The sequence below is a fragment of the Mesoplodon mirus genome, assembly GCF_964341445.2.
Source record: "Mesoplodon mirus genome assembly, chromosome: 18".
Taxonomy (NCBI): domain Eukaryota; kingdom Metazoa; phylum Chordata; class Mammalia; order Artiodactyla; family Ziphiidae; genus Mesoplodon; species Mesoplodon mirus.
In genome coordinates, this window is record NC_138994.1 from 58,414,009 (window position 1) to 58,428,219 (window position 14,211).

The 14,211-nt window shown below is 42.5% G+C and overlaps 1 protein-coding gene and 1 long non-coding RNA gene across 2 annotated transcripts in view; one reads left to right on the forward strand and one right to left on the reverse strand.

Moving 5' to 3' along the window:
- LOC309793984 overlaps window positions 1–7,600 on the forward strand; it is a 13,944-nt gene extending 6,344 nt beyond the window's left edge. Inside the window, exons 2-3 of the long non-coding RNA XR_014291966.1 lie at window positions 4,263–4,425; window positions 7,514–7,600. This is a non-coding gene — a long non-coding RNA (uncharacterized lncRNA). The remainder of the gene's footprint in view (window positions 1–4,262; window positions 4,426–7,513) is intronic.
- Window positions 6,995–14,050, reverse strand: LOC309793982 (protein SLFN14-like; the record flags this gene model as incomplete). Its single annotated transcript, XM_082604918.1, has 4 exons — window positions 12,978–14,050; window positions 11,393–11,521; window positions 9,734–10,448; window positions 6,995–7,829 (listed from the first exon to the last, which is right to left on the reverse strand). Exons 1-4 carry the CDS (start codon window positions 14,035–14,037, stop codon window positions 6,995–6,997), a joined length of 2,739 nt encoding a protein of 912 aa, XP_082461044.1. The 5' UTR covers window positions 14,038–14,050.
- Window positions 14,051–14,211: the final 161 nt, after the last annotated feature.

Sequence of the window (14,211 nt, forward strand, 5' to 3'; positions counted from 1 at the left end):
ATCTTTTACTTGCCCATCATCATCTTTCTTTCTGTAGGCGTGAATTCAGGTGGGTTTGGCCAAGAAATCAACTGGAACATTAGAGGATCTGCTGTGCCGGGAGTCACCCCTCCTTAGGCTGTAATGTGGACAGTGTCTCAGTGGGAAACTGCAGAGTGGGAAGGGGCCTCCAGAACAACTGACCCCAACAGGATGCAAAACACAGTGTATACTATGAGTACAACTTTGCTACAATATATCTGCCAATGGACTAACACTGGAAATGAATAAGCAAAAGTGAAAGCAACTGTATGATACAGTGGTAGGAAGGAGTTTTCTCATTCTCTACCTTTTTTTTTTTTTTTTGGCCACATCACACAGCTTGTGGGACCTTAGTCCTCAGACCAAGGACCAAACCTGGGCCTTCAGCAGTGAAAGCATGGAGTCCTAATCTCTGGACCACCAGGGAATTCCCTGTCATTCTCTGCTTTTTTTAAAATTTATTTTAACATCTTTATTGGAGTATAATTGCTTTACAATGGTGTGTTAGTTTCTGCTGTATAACAAAGTGAATCAGCTATGCATATACCTACACCCACATATCTCCTCCCTCTTGTGTCTCCCTCCCACCCTCCCTATCCCACCCCTCTAGGTGGTCACAAAGCACGGAGCTGATCTCCCTGTGCTATGCGGCTGCTTCCCACTAGCTATCTATTTTACATTTGGTAGTGTATATATGTCCATGCCACTCTCTCACTTCGTCCCAGCTTACCCTTCCCTCTCCCTGTGTCCTCAAGTCCATTCTCTATGTCTGTGTCTTTATTCCTGTCCTGCCCCTAGGTTCTTCAGAACCTTTTTTTTTTTTTAGATTCCATATATATGTGTTAGCATACGGTATTTGTTTTTCTCTTTCTGACTTACTTCACTCTGTATGACAGACTCTAGGTCCATCCACCTCCCTACAAATAACTCAATTTCGTTTCTTTTTATGGCTGAGTAATATTCCATTGTCATTCTCTACTTTTTAATCTTTCTGTAATGTCATTATATAGACCTCGTAATGAAAGGTATATATATATTTTTAATAAATTTATTTTATTTTATTTATTTTATTTTTGGCTGCGTTGGGTCTTCGTTGCTGCACGTGGGCTTTTCTCTGGTTGCGGCGAGCGGGGGCTCCTCTTCATTGTGGTGTGCGGGCTTCTCACTGCGGTGGCTTCTCGTTGTGGAGCACGGGCTCTAGGCACGCGGGTTTCAGTAGTCGTGGCTTGCGGGCTCTTGAGCGCAGGCTCAGTAGTTGTGGTGCATGGGCTTAGTTACTCTGCAGCATGAGGGATCTTCCCAGACCAGGGCTCGAACCCATGTCTCCTGCATTGGCAGGCGGATTCTTAACCACTGTGCCACCAGGGAAGCCCCTATGAAAGGTATATTTTTATAAAGTTCCTTACTGTAGAAATCACTTTTCTCTAAACATTTCTGTTAGGTGAGTCATTTTTGTTATCATACTGATTTTGTAGAAAAGTTTTAGAAGCTACCAATAGCCATGTTGCTTAATATCACAAATATTCTGAGTATATCCAATCCTAGTCTCCATATCAAAGCAAATAAATTACTGTTAACATGGAGACTCATGCATTTAGCTTTGACGTGCAGGAAGGCAGAATAGCATAGAGGCTAAAGTAGACTTTGGAGTCAGGCAGACATGGGTTCAGATCTTGGGTTCAGAATGTACTAGGTGGTCTCAGGCAAGGCACATTTTCCTCAACTGTAAATTAAAGGTAATCAGGGCCAAAATTTATTGAGAGCCTTCCATATGCCAGGCTTTATTTAAATATATTATTTATTTCAACCTTCATCTTTATCTAAGGCATAGGTATGAATTTTATTTGTTTTACAAATGAGAAAGCTGAGTCTTAAAGGGGGAAATTAACTTGCCTGAGGTCATTCAGCCGATGAAGAAATATGGTTGGAATTGAAAGCTCTGGTCAATCTGACCCTAGGAGTCAAGCTCTTAACACGACATTATCCTACCTTGCTTGAGGCTGCTATACATAATTCAAAGATTGAGGGGATGAGAAAAGATATAATGTATTTAAAACATTTTGCACAGTATCTGACACATAGTAAGCCCTCACTATATGTTAGCTATAATCTTACGTATCACAGGATACAGGGATGGAGCTGTAGAGGCATTTTGATGTATTAGCCATTGACTGATGGGGTTTATTTGTCATATCTGGCTGTCTTGGAAGGGAGCCCGTGCTTCCCTCATTCCCCCCGACCCAAGACATGCTTCTTCCAAGCTGTATAATTGGGCAAAGAAGACAACTTTCCCTGATTAAAGCAGAGGTGAAGGTGGACTTTAAATGCAAATGGTCTGAGATGATTCTGAAGCAATAAACAATAAAAAGAGGACGAACGTAGCGGCTGTGTCCTAATTCCTCATTCTTCACTTCCATTTTAGGCTGAGAATGAAAGAAGGAACAAAATTGAAAACTGATCCCATTTATTTCAAAATCATGTCACCTCTGTCAGCTGAAGATACTGAACTAAGAGGCAGCTTGATTCTCCTTCCGCTTGTGCATGAGGTAGATTCAGAAGGAAAACACTGTCTCTGGAACTTTTAAATGCCCATTCCATTTGAAAACCAGCAAGATAGATGTATATTTCTCCCCTCCCCCCACCAAGGGACTTTGCAAAATGGAGGAAAATGGGGATTTTACACTAAATCACCAGGAAACTCCTCCAAGTTTGCAGTGGGAGAAGCCAAGATGCAGCAGCCTCGGAGGGGATTTGCCAGTTCATGTTAGGAGTCCCTGACTTTGGACAGGTCAGGAATATGACCTGAGTCTGATCCTGAGCTTTGCAGAAGAAGAAATTCAGATTTTTCCAGAACGATCAGAAGGCTCTGGGAGAACTGACAGATATTAAGCATAGGAAACAGTATAGACTACTCAGCTGTTTTCACTTGCAGTGGAGGCCAATGCTTTCTAGAGATGAGAGCTTGACCAAGGATCCTGTTAGCAAACATAAGTATTCTCGCCTCTGGAGAGTATCTTCAGAGTATTTCTACATTCTCAGAGTTGAGATGACTAAATCTATTTAAATGTTATATTTATCCAGCTTGGACACTTACTAGACATGTGCCTTTCAGAAAATTAAATTCTCTGCGCCTCAGTTTTACCATCTATGAAGTGTTGATAACATGTATATGGTATACCTCATATGAGTTGTTGTGAGAATGTATGCAAAGCATTAGCAAATAGTAGCTGGTTGTAGTAACATCTCAGTAAATAGTAACATACGGTTATTATAAATTTTGTGTTTATTTCAAATTGAAGCTTCTTGAAAATAATTTGATGTTCAGCCTCTCCAAAACCTTGGGGAAACTGAGGCAGCTCAGCTTCATAAGAAATCTAGTTTACCTCTCTGGTTCTTCCTCTTTCCATTTCGTAGATGGCAGAGTCTTTCTTCAAAACAAGTCCTATATGGGAATTCTCTGGCGGTCCAGTGGTTAGGATTCCGCACTTGCACTGCAGGGGGCGTGGATTCGCTCCCTGGTTGGGGGAACTAAGATTCCGCAAGCCACGCAGTGTGGCCAAAAAAAAAAACCAGAGTGCTATTGATGATTAGAGGTATCCTGCCTTTTCTTTTCTCTGGGATAACACCCTACATTGGTTTCAAGTGACCAGAGCTTTTTATTTATATATAATGTTAAGGTTACATAATCCATGTTCCCATCTGTAATTTTCCAAGTTAGATTCTTCCTCTGAGGTTCTGGGTTATGGTGATGGGCCTTGGTTTTACTGCATGCAGACAGCGTGCTCTGAGCCACCTGTTTCTGAGATGCCAGCGCCTCTTTTGTCATCAAAACCTGATGCCAGCATTTTGTTCTCTTGCTTAAGGCAACAAATCTGTATGTTGTTATGTACAGTACGAATAGGTGAATCTTTTATCGAGGTCACCTTTTTGAGCCAGTCATTTCACCTCTCGGGATTCATAAATATACCAAGGAAAGAAAGGTCATATGCCTGAGTAGAGTATGTGCCTGGCTTGATTTTAATAGTGTAAAATTGCTAGTTACCCAGATTATTAGGAGGATGATTACTGAAATTTTGTATAATCTTCTGGGATATTGTGCAACCATTAAAAATGATCATTTTGAAGACTACACTACAACATGGGGAAATGCCTGCATTAGTCAGCTACTGCTGCAAAACAAACAACAAGCTTAGAATCTCAGTCATACAATAGGTCTTTTTCTCTCACTTCTGCATTTGCAGGTCAGCTGGATTTTGGCTAATCTTGTCGGGATCAGTGGAACTTGGCTCCAGCCATAAGTTGAGCTCACATCTCTCATTCCTCCGCGACTGGTGGGCTGCCCAAGACATCATCTTTACAAGGTGGTAGCAGAAGCCCAAGAGAGCAGACCCAGCACTGAAATGGGTAAAGCCTCTGTACACATCACAACTACTAACATTTCATTGGCCAAATAAAGTCATACAGCCAAGCTGACATCAAGGGGGTGGAAAATATACTCCAGCTGTAATCTCAGGAACTACACATGGTATAGGTGTAGGGAGTGATGAAGTACTGGGAAGAATAATACAGTCTACAACAGTGCCTCACAAAAAGATTACATGGAAAAAACACAGGCACAGGGTATAAAATTGATTGTACAACTTGATCATAACTATGTAAAAATATTTTTTGCAAGTCAACAAAGAATAGAAATAAATAAGCAAAAATTTAAAAAATCATGACTGGATAACAAGTGGCTAAGAACTGTTTATTTTGCCTTTCTCCATTTCTCAAACTTACATAATATAGTACCTTTCTTTTTTAAAGTAAGTTTTAGAACCTTCTCACAGCAGGCATGTTATTTCACCAAACGAATTGTTTTATCTATTATATTAAGGGTCTGTAGGAAAAATGTAGAATTCTAAGTGCACTCAAGTTAGCCATTTATTCTTAGTCCCCACCAGTTCCTAATCTCAAACTCAAATCTAACAAACTTCCATCAACATGGACCTTGAGCTGTTGCCTAAAAACAGTTTAAATTCCTTTATTCTCTTATTCTCCATTATGGCAGTGTTGATTATTTTCCACACTGACCTCTTTGAAGTCTCCAAAGTTAGATATTCATTCCATTGGCTAGAAGCATTGTCCTAGTAGATTCTGATTCTCTGAAAGCAGCAAGTTCATTCAGTAAATAATTACTGAGCACCTGCCATGTTCAAGGTGCTGCACTAGTTACTTTCAGGGAAATAAAGATGTGTAAGTGCCATCCTTACTGTCAGGGGTCTCACGGTCTACTGTGAAGAGAAATCTGTACACATACATTTGGGGACAGAAAGAACAGACTAGAAGAAAGATTCACGAGTTCTGAACCCTGGTGGCACATTGGAATCATCCGGACAACTTTTATTTATTTATTTATGGCTGCGTTGGGTCTTCGTTGCTGCGTGCGGGCTTTCTCTAGTTGTGGAGAGCGGGGGCTGCTCTTTGTTGTGGTGCACGGGCTTCTGATTTCGGTGGCTTCTTGTTATGGAGCGTGGGCTCTAGGCTTGCAGGCTTCAGTAGTTTCAGTAGTTGTGGCACATGGGCTCAGTAGTTGTGGCTCACAGTCTCTAGAGCACGGGCTCTGTAGTTGTGGCGCATGGGCTTAGTTGCTCCGCGGCACGCGGGATCTTCCCGGACCAGGGCTTGACCCCATGTCCCCTGCATCGGCAGGCAGATTCTTAACCACTGCGCCATCAGGGAAGTCCCTGGACAACTTTTAAGAAATACCGTTGCCCAGGCCCATGCCCAGAGATGCTGATTTAACTGGTCTCGTTTCTGGCCTGATCACTGCTATTTTTTAAAGCTCCCCAGATGGTTATAATGAGCAGCCAGTGTTGAGAACCACTGGATTAGGCCTTCTACTTTGAGCCCGACCAAACTGTCTGCATAGAACTGACAAAGACTCTCAAATGCAATATTTAAAACAATTAATTTGTTTTAAAAAATCAATTATTTTATCAAAAATTATACAATGTATGCAAATAGTTCAAAGTCAAATGGCACCGAGGCTTACGACTAAAATTTAGCAGACCCCCGTTCTCTCCATTCCCTCAATCCTCCTCCACTTTTGACTCTTTATTTTTAGAGAATTCACACATTTCCCATTCTCCGTATGTTAACACGCTGGTATCTTTTGCTTCATCAAAAACTAATTAATTGCTGAACTTTATTTTCTCCTATCTAAAAGTACCCTAAAGCCCCCAAGGGAAGGTAAAAATGACAAAATATCAGGTAGCTGGAGCAACAGGAGTAAGGGGGGAGGTTCTTCTGTTCAATCCAGTATCAGGAGAGCCGACCACTAGGTGCAGACTGGCTGGCTTGGGGGCCTGAGCAGTTCAGAGAGGCAGCTAAGAGCACTTTTCCAAGCCCCGCCTGCTCTTCCACCTCTTGGAAAGATGATGGGCTTTATCTGAAATTATAGCCAAAAAGAATATTTCCTCACTTTCTCCTGGATTTGTGCCTGGAGGGCACCCTACCCCACCCCCAAAATAGGCCAGCAAGGCTGGGGTGCGTTAGAAACACTGGGAGATAGAGGTATAATAAAGGATGCATTAGGACAGTAAGTCAGGGTGTATCCTGGAAAGCCTTGAAAATTAGTTTGGTTTGACAGCGGGGACTCCCTGGGGATACATTAACAGGGATGTCACAAAGTCAGTTCTGTATTTGAGGAGGACTTCTGTGGTTGACAAGATGGAAGCTGGATTGGACTAGAAAAACCAGAGGCAAGGCACCAGTGATAAGGACCAGGGAAGAGGTGGAGTGGAGTGGTAAAAGGACAGTGACACTGCAAACAGACTGAAAGGCCCAGTCCCAAGAGACATTTCTGTGGCTCCCTGCTATTCTGACTGTGCCTTGATTTCCTCACTTGTAACACATGAAAAGGCACAGCTGCCACCTGCCTGGGAGCAGGGACTCTGCTCTTTCTCCCTTCCTGGACTGTTTGAAATAATTTTCAGAAGGTTGCCCTCTTTTCATAGAGCAGGTAGAGGTGTTTAATGGCTCTCGAGGCAAAACAGAGCTTATGAACTTCCTCTGACAGGGCATATTCTGGACTAAGCCCAAACACAATATTCCTCTCCAGGCCTGAAAACTGCTGAATACTGTCTAAAACGATGTGACCATCCAAAACACCAGAGACCTGGCTGAACACGACCTTCACTGCTCCGTGGGTCTCACATAATTCCATTGCTCTTCGTAGTGCAGGCTCATAGCGTCCTCTGTCCTCCCCTCGCCTGCACAGAATTGCTATATCTTTGGGCAGATATCCACATTGGAACAGGTTGTGACATCTTTCTGCCACGTGTTTCGCCATTTCTTCTGTGGTCAGGTTCGTCTCTGTCTCACACACCCCAGGCAGAGCCTGAGCGCACATTGCTTCCTCATAGGCAGCTTCCCTAAATGATGCCAATGTGTCTGGAGACACGTTGGGGTGAGGATTTTCTTTGATCCTCTTCATTTCTTCTTTCATCAGCATCGCTATTTCCAGAGCACAGTGGATCCTGTTGGTGATTGTTTTTCGAGGAAACTGAGCAGATGGAGGGGGAAGGCCATTGATGTCTGCGTGACGGACTTGGAAAGGGTCCAGAAAAAGCCAGAGAATCCCGTGGTGAAGGTTTTCACTTCCAGCGCCCCTCACCTTTGGATGGGTGATGCTCCTAGCCTTCATGTACCAGTCACCATATTTACTGCAGAAATTCTCAGTCTCATCCATCACTATGTGTTTGATCTTTGGGAACTCCCCTCGCATGAAGGTTTTCCGGGTCACAGCTTGGCAGGTGGTTTGCTGGCTGTAAGGGTGAAGGAGAAAATAGGGCTTCAGGCATATAAACAAAGGAAATACCATGCATTTATTACTCTCTGGATTAGCATTAGAGACTGGTTCTCATCTGGAGACTGATTCAATAACTACAAAAAATGCTCTACTTACAAGTTACCTGATAGACAGAATACATAATTGCAAACCCTACTCTTTGGGGTTATCGAGTTAAATCTGCATGCGAAACTTTTGAAATGAACCCAGGTAGGAGATTTTATTATTTCTACCATAGTCCATTTCTGCTGCTTGACAATCCCTGAAGGTAAATTCCTTACATCTAAAGGAAATCTCAAAAGGAATTTACACTTGTTACTACTATTTCTTTACTTTCTGTCTTTTTTAGAGCTGGAGAACAGTCACCTAGAGGCATATCATAATTTTCGTATGCAAAAGAGGTATGGGCTCATACAAGTCCCTGTAAAGAAAATCCTATTTCCCCACTTACTTGTAGTACAAAAGCAGAAGCCTCTTTAGATTTTGGTAAGGAAAACATGAAGAGGTAGCTGAGTTCCATGACATGTCAAGTAGGGTACCAAGTCTGCAGGGCTTTGCCTCTATGGAGCTACCAATCCTACTTACTTAGCTCAATTTTCCTTTATAGTATGTTTTAGCATACGTGTGCGTGTGTGTACTTTTTTCTTTAAACAAACTGTGTTGTTTCTTGCCACCTCTAATTTGGATTCAAGTCATATCACCCATCCCTGCAGATGTGGGACTGCATGTGCAGTCCCTGGGGCTTTACTCCCTATGTCCTGAATCATAACGATTCACGTTCCTCTCTTCCAGGTTGGACTCTGTAGACTTCTTGAAGAAAAACATTGATTCTTAGTCATCTCCATAACCCCACTCACATTAAGTTCATAGATGTTTGTTGAATTGAATTTGCCTTTTGACTGGGGATATTTAAAAACTTATACCTGTAAAGCGTAATAAAGAACGTAGCCTTTAACACAGTTTACAAGATCCTTCATAGTCTGGCATCTGCCTCCTTTGCAACCTCATCATCTGTCGCATACCCACAGTCCCTCATGGCTCCAGGCAGACCTACTATTATTCACTTCTTAAGAAGGAAGTCAAGATCTCCTTCACTGGGGAGTATTTGCTGACCAATCTCCAGCCCAAGTTAAGCATATCTTTAGTATCATACTAGTTACACAACACCCCCATTGCTTATTTTTCTCTTTGTCTCTCTTATTGGGCTTTACGGCAAGGTCTGCAATATGTTTTTCTCCTCTAACACTAAATGTACACAGTACCTAGCATATAAATAGTGCTCAAAAAGATTAGTTGAATAAATAAGCAAGTCAAAATTAAAAGCCCTCATTTTCTGGATTGACTAACAACCAATTTCTTTTACTGAATCGAAAGCTAAAGATTTAAATCAGAAGCAAATGTGCATGTTTTCTAAAATTATTGACTCAGAACAAGTCAAACAAGTAAAAATATTTTATAAACGAAATAAATGGTATTTAAATTCAAGTTCCCATTAGGTGTAATGTCTAATTGACTGAAATACCCTATGACTTTAAAGCACTAAATATCAAGCAAAAAGTATATGTGAAACAAGATAGGTTCGTTTCAACCTTTCTTAAATTTAAGGCCATAGATTGTGGGGGGAAAATGTTTCTAGTTATATAAACTTGAAGTTATGCATACGTAGCTAATTTCTAATGAGACGTTTAAGCCTGAACATTGCAAAGTGCCGTTTTCTAGCTCAACCACTTGATCACTTGCAAATGTGTATACAGTTTGGGCTCTTGTCCATATGCAGCAAAGGCATTGCAAAATCTTAAACTAAAGACACAAATTACTTGTGTGATACTGTTAAAAGACTGATTAAATATGTTTATTGTGTTTAGTTAGTGAAACTCTTACGTCACAAAATCCTTTAAGGCGTCACTTTCACAAACGTAGAGGATCTCTTTGGGCTTGCAGTGGAACAAGTCCTTAATTTTCTCCATGATCTTTATGGCCAGGGCAGTCTTCCTGCTTCCTGGAAAGCAGTGGAGGAACAATTCTCGTGTCTCCTGAAGGCTCTCTGAAAGCAGCTCGCACTGCTCTGCTACAAGCAAATTGAAATATTCACAGCCCAGCTGGTCACTCAGAAGAGATCGAGAGCAGAGCGAGACGACGATAAGGGCCTGCAACAAATTTTCCATTTCATCCTCATCAGCAAGCCTGTAGGCTCGGGGATAGTGCATGGGGATTTCACCGGGTCTACACCGTGTGCTGGGCAGGTGTATCAGCCTTGGGATGACACACAGTTTCCCTGTGTAACCACCAACAGTTCCCAGTTTCTGCTTTAACTGACGAGCAGTGTTCCGGGCGTACACAAGCCCCCCAATCCACGTGGGGTCTGTTAAGATTGTATAGAGTACGAGGGGGCTGTTTACTGCTATTAGGAGGGCATCACACAGGACATTCTGCTCCTTCCTGAAGCCAACATCACTAGCCCAGCTTTTGGAAAATATCACAAACCCCTGAGAACAAGGATATATCTGTGTCTTCATTAATTTCTCCAGTCCTTTATGATCTGAGAAGAGCTTCTTACAGAGGGATTCTGGTTTAAATTGTATCTCTTCCTGTGTCACTGAAAATGCAAGGAATAGAAGTTACTAAAATTTACAAAGGATATTTAAGTATTCCTGCAACATCGTAAGAAGAGATGAGCCTAGCCATGGAACTATGGGTTTCCTTGTCTGCAAAGAAAGCATCTCTTCACAGGCCAGGGCTGAGAAGTCCCTGTTTCTGGCAGCTCTCATACAGGGGAAGGCAATCAGGGAGGGGTCTTCACAGAACAGCCTTCTAGCACTCTCTCCTCAACCCCAAATGGTCCAGTAGTACTAGGAAGGTATTCCTTCCTGTTAAGGGTGTGTGTGTGTGTGTGTGTGTGTGTGTGTGTGAGAGAGAGAGAGAGAGAGAGAGAGAGAGACAGAGACAGAGAGACAGAGAGACGGAGAGAGACAGAGAGAGAACCTGGTGCTTTTGGGAAACTAAGAACTTTCTTTTTCCTGCAGCAATTTTGCCCCCCGCCCCGGGGTATTTGGCAATATCTGGAAACGATTTGATTTTTCATAGCTGGAGAGGTGCCACTGACATCTAGTGGCTAGAGGCCAGGAATGCGGCCAAACATCCTACAATTCTCAGGGCAGCCTCCCTAACAAAGAATTATCTGATCTAAATAGCAATAGGGTCAAGACTGAGAAACTCTGCCTTAGGAAGAGTCTAGGTGACCCCAAGGCTCACCTACTTCTGCCTTGGAAAGCCAGGGGGCAGCTCTTTCAAATGTATTCTCTCATATTTGGAGAACAAAAGCCATCTGTGACTGGAAGCCCAAAACGCACAGAGGTGTAGGGTGGATTTGATGACTGAAATCAAGAATTCACCATGTATATTAATTCAGGACAATTGTATCTGCTAAGCCCTACATTTGATCTTCTCTAAGGAGAAAGGCTTGGACGAATTGCTACCAATTCCTCCCAACTTAATTTTAGAAAATAAATAATCTCCTCAGCTGAAATCAAGAAGGAATACCTGGAAACAAGCATTGTTGTAGAGCCCCCTTAAATTCCAGGACTTTGATGGGAGATGACGGGCTTCTTCGTGTAGATGAAGCTGGTGAAATCAGGTGAAGGCTGTAGTCTGCGGCCAAACTGGAAGGAGCTAAACAAATCCATGGAGAGTTGTTTCAGATGAAAAAAAAAAAGTTAAAGAATGTTTCTATTGCTCTTCCTACTGTTGACATATGGTGTGTGTCATGCCTGAGCTGTTCTCATTCTTTCTATGCCTCAAACAGTTCACACATGTTAGGAAAAGAGGTCTGGGACTCCTGTAGGGCCATGCATCTTCTAAGTCTCCTGTGACTTATCTTGGGCAAGTCATTTCACCTCTCTCGTGCAAGGGTGAGCAGGGGATCCCTAAGGTTCCTTCCAACTCTAATATTCTGGTTCCAGGTCACCTCTAAGAATAAAAGGCTTCCAGTAGTGGTGGTGGTAGGGTGGTGTCAGAAAAAGTAAGCACAGTATTTTTAAAATATTATTATAGTTGTTAAAGTCCCCCCCACCCCAAAGTTTAGATGGAATGGAAAGTGGTAGGATCTCTAGTTTGGGGTTTGTGTGTGTGTGTGTGTGTGTGTGTGTGTGTATGTGTAAGTAAACTCAAACAAATTTAAGATAAGAGAAAGTATCATCCAATAAAATCACTGAAGTCTTGATCTGAGCTTCTTTGATCAAATCTGGAACTTACTGACCATGAAGGCAAACCGATAAACTTCATTCAGCCCATTAAGTCCTTTATGGATTGATCTGAAATCACCAGGGCTGATGCTCAGCAAAACTGTAAGGAAGTGAAAACACAAGGAGTCCTCCTCGCCCACCACCATCCCCTCCCCAGCACCTTTTTTTTGGGGGGGGGGTGTGGTATGTGGGCCTTTCACTGTTATGGCCTCTCCCATTGCGGCTCCAGACGCGCAGGCTCAGCGGCCATGGCTCACGGGCCTAGCCGCTCTGCGGCATATGGGATTTTTCCGGATCAGGGCACGAACCCGGGTCTGCTGTATGGGCAAGCGGACTCTCAGCCACTGCACCACCAGGGAAGCCGGCCCCAGGCAACTTCTTTTGCGTTAAGTTTTTCTCCACTTGGTGGTGCCCTCAGCCTAGTGGTTCAAGGTACTGGCTCCTAATGTTACTGAAACAATTCAAATTTGTCAACAAGTTTCCCTTGAAAGAATTAGTGGAGAGTCTTTCTTAAACAATGTTTCTCTGAAATATCGTCTTTAGAGAGAGACTATTGATGAATGTTTTAGACTAAGACTATCAGCCTGCAATTTTTTTTTTCAGCAGACCTTTACAGTGCATAAAAAGGAACTTTCATGAATTCATGGCTGATGGCATACTATAACTTTCCCCAAAGAGATGAAAATCCAAGCATTTCTTGACCTCACACAGTTCATATTCCGAGTCTTTGGAACTAAAAATGTTAGAAAATAACCCTTTAATAGAAGATTTGTAAGCAAAACCAGCTTTCTGTTCTCTGACCAAAATATTGACCAAATACCCAAAAGAAGGCAGAGAAGGGGTTCCTCCCTGCTGACTGGACAATGACTTCTTGTCTGCTTTACCTGATTGAATATCCAGCATCATGGCTACCCACTGTTCAGCCGTCAGCCTTGTGACAGAATTGTCCCTGATGACCCAGGAATCTGGGGCCTCTGTGAATACTACACAGCAGAAGGGCTCCACGTGTACCACACAGACATGACCATACAGGACATCTTTTTGGTACACATTCAAGATTTTGGTAGTGAAATTCACCTTTGGCTTCTCACAGCAGAAGTGGAATGTAGGCAATTTTTCTATGCAGTTTTCGATTTCTTTTTTTAATAATTCAGGGTTCACTTTTTCTCTCTTACATCCAAACACTTCTTTGCTCTTATCATCCACCCCGATAATTAGGTATCCCCCATGGGTGTTGGCAAATGCAGAAACATAATGGGGCAGCATTTCTTTAATCCGAGGGACGATCTTTTTGGTGGTGAACCTTTTAAGCTCGACATGTGTGGACTCACTGAAGTCGAGTTTCTCCTTATACATGAGTTTATCTTTTTTAACAAATTCTGAGGCACACATCCTCATATCTTCCTCTTCCTGAATGTATTTGTCAAGAGCTTTCTGAGAATGCAGCTCCTGCACCTTTGATCTTCCTCTTTGAGCTCTGGACTGCTTCTCTTGGAGGAGCTCCAGGGCACTGGTGGCACTCAAGTTGATGGTGGAAGTCACAGCTCTCTGAAATAAATTGGAGCGCAAGCTGCAAATCCTTAGGGGGAGGCTGAAGACATCTGGGCTCCAGGACTTCACAAAAATCATAAGATTGTGCCCCTGCTGCATGTAGTCAAGGTATTTCTGTGAACCTGAAGGAAGGAGCTTTTGAAAAGAAGTTTCCAGGTCCTGTCCCAGCCCATGGAATCGGTAACTGTAGGTTTTATCATCAATCTCTGCTTTGATCACACCCCCTCCAGAATTTAACAGTGCACATGTCGCTTGGATGATTTTAGAATTCTCAGTTCTTTTCAAATAGCTATTGGTCATCTTCTTCCTGTTTTCTTCTCCAAGAGTGACTTTGCCCACTTCTACAATTATCTCGGGATAGAGCATTTCCGTATCCATCTTGAGACTCTCCATCTCAGCAGTCCTTCTGCGCCCCAAACAATGACAGAAAGGGGTTCCAATAAATAATTAGGACAGAAATGTTGCTTCTACATTAACGTTAACAAGAATTCCAGAGATTACAAAATTTTCTTCAAAGCTATAGATTATTGGAGATACATTTTAACATTGGAAATCATCTTTGATATT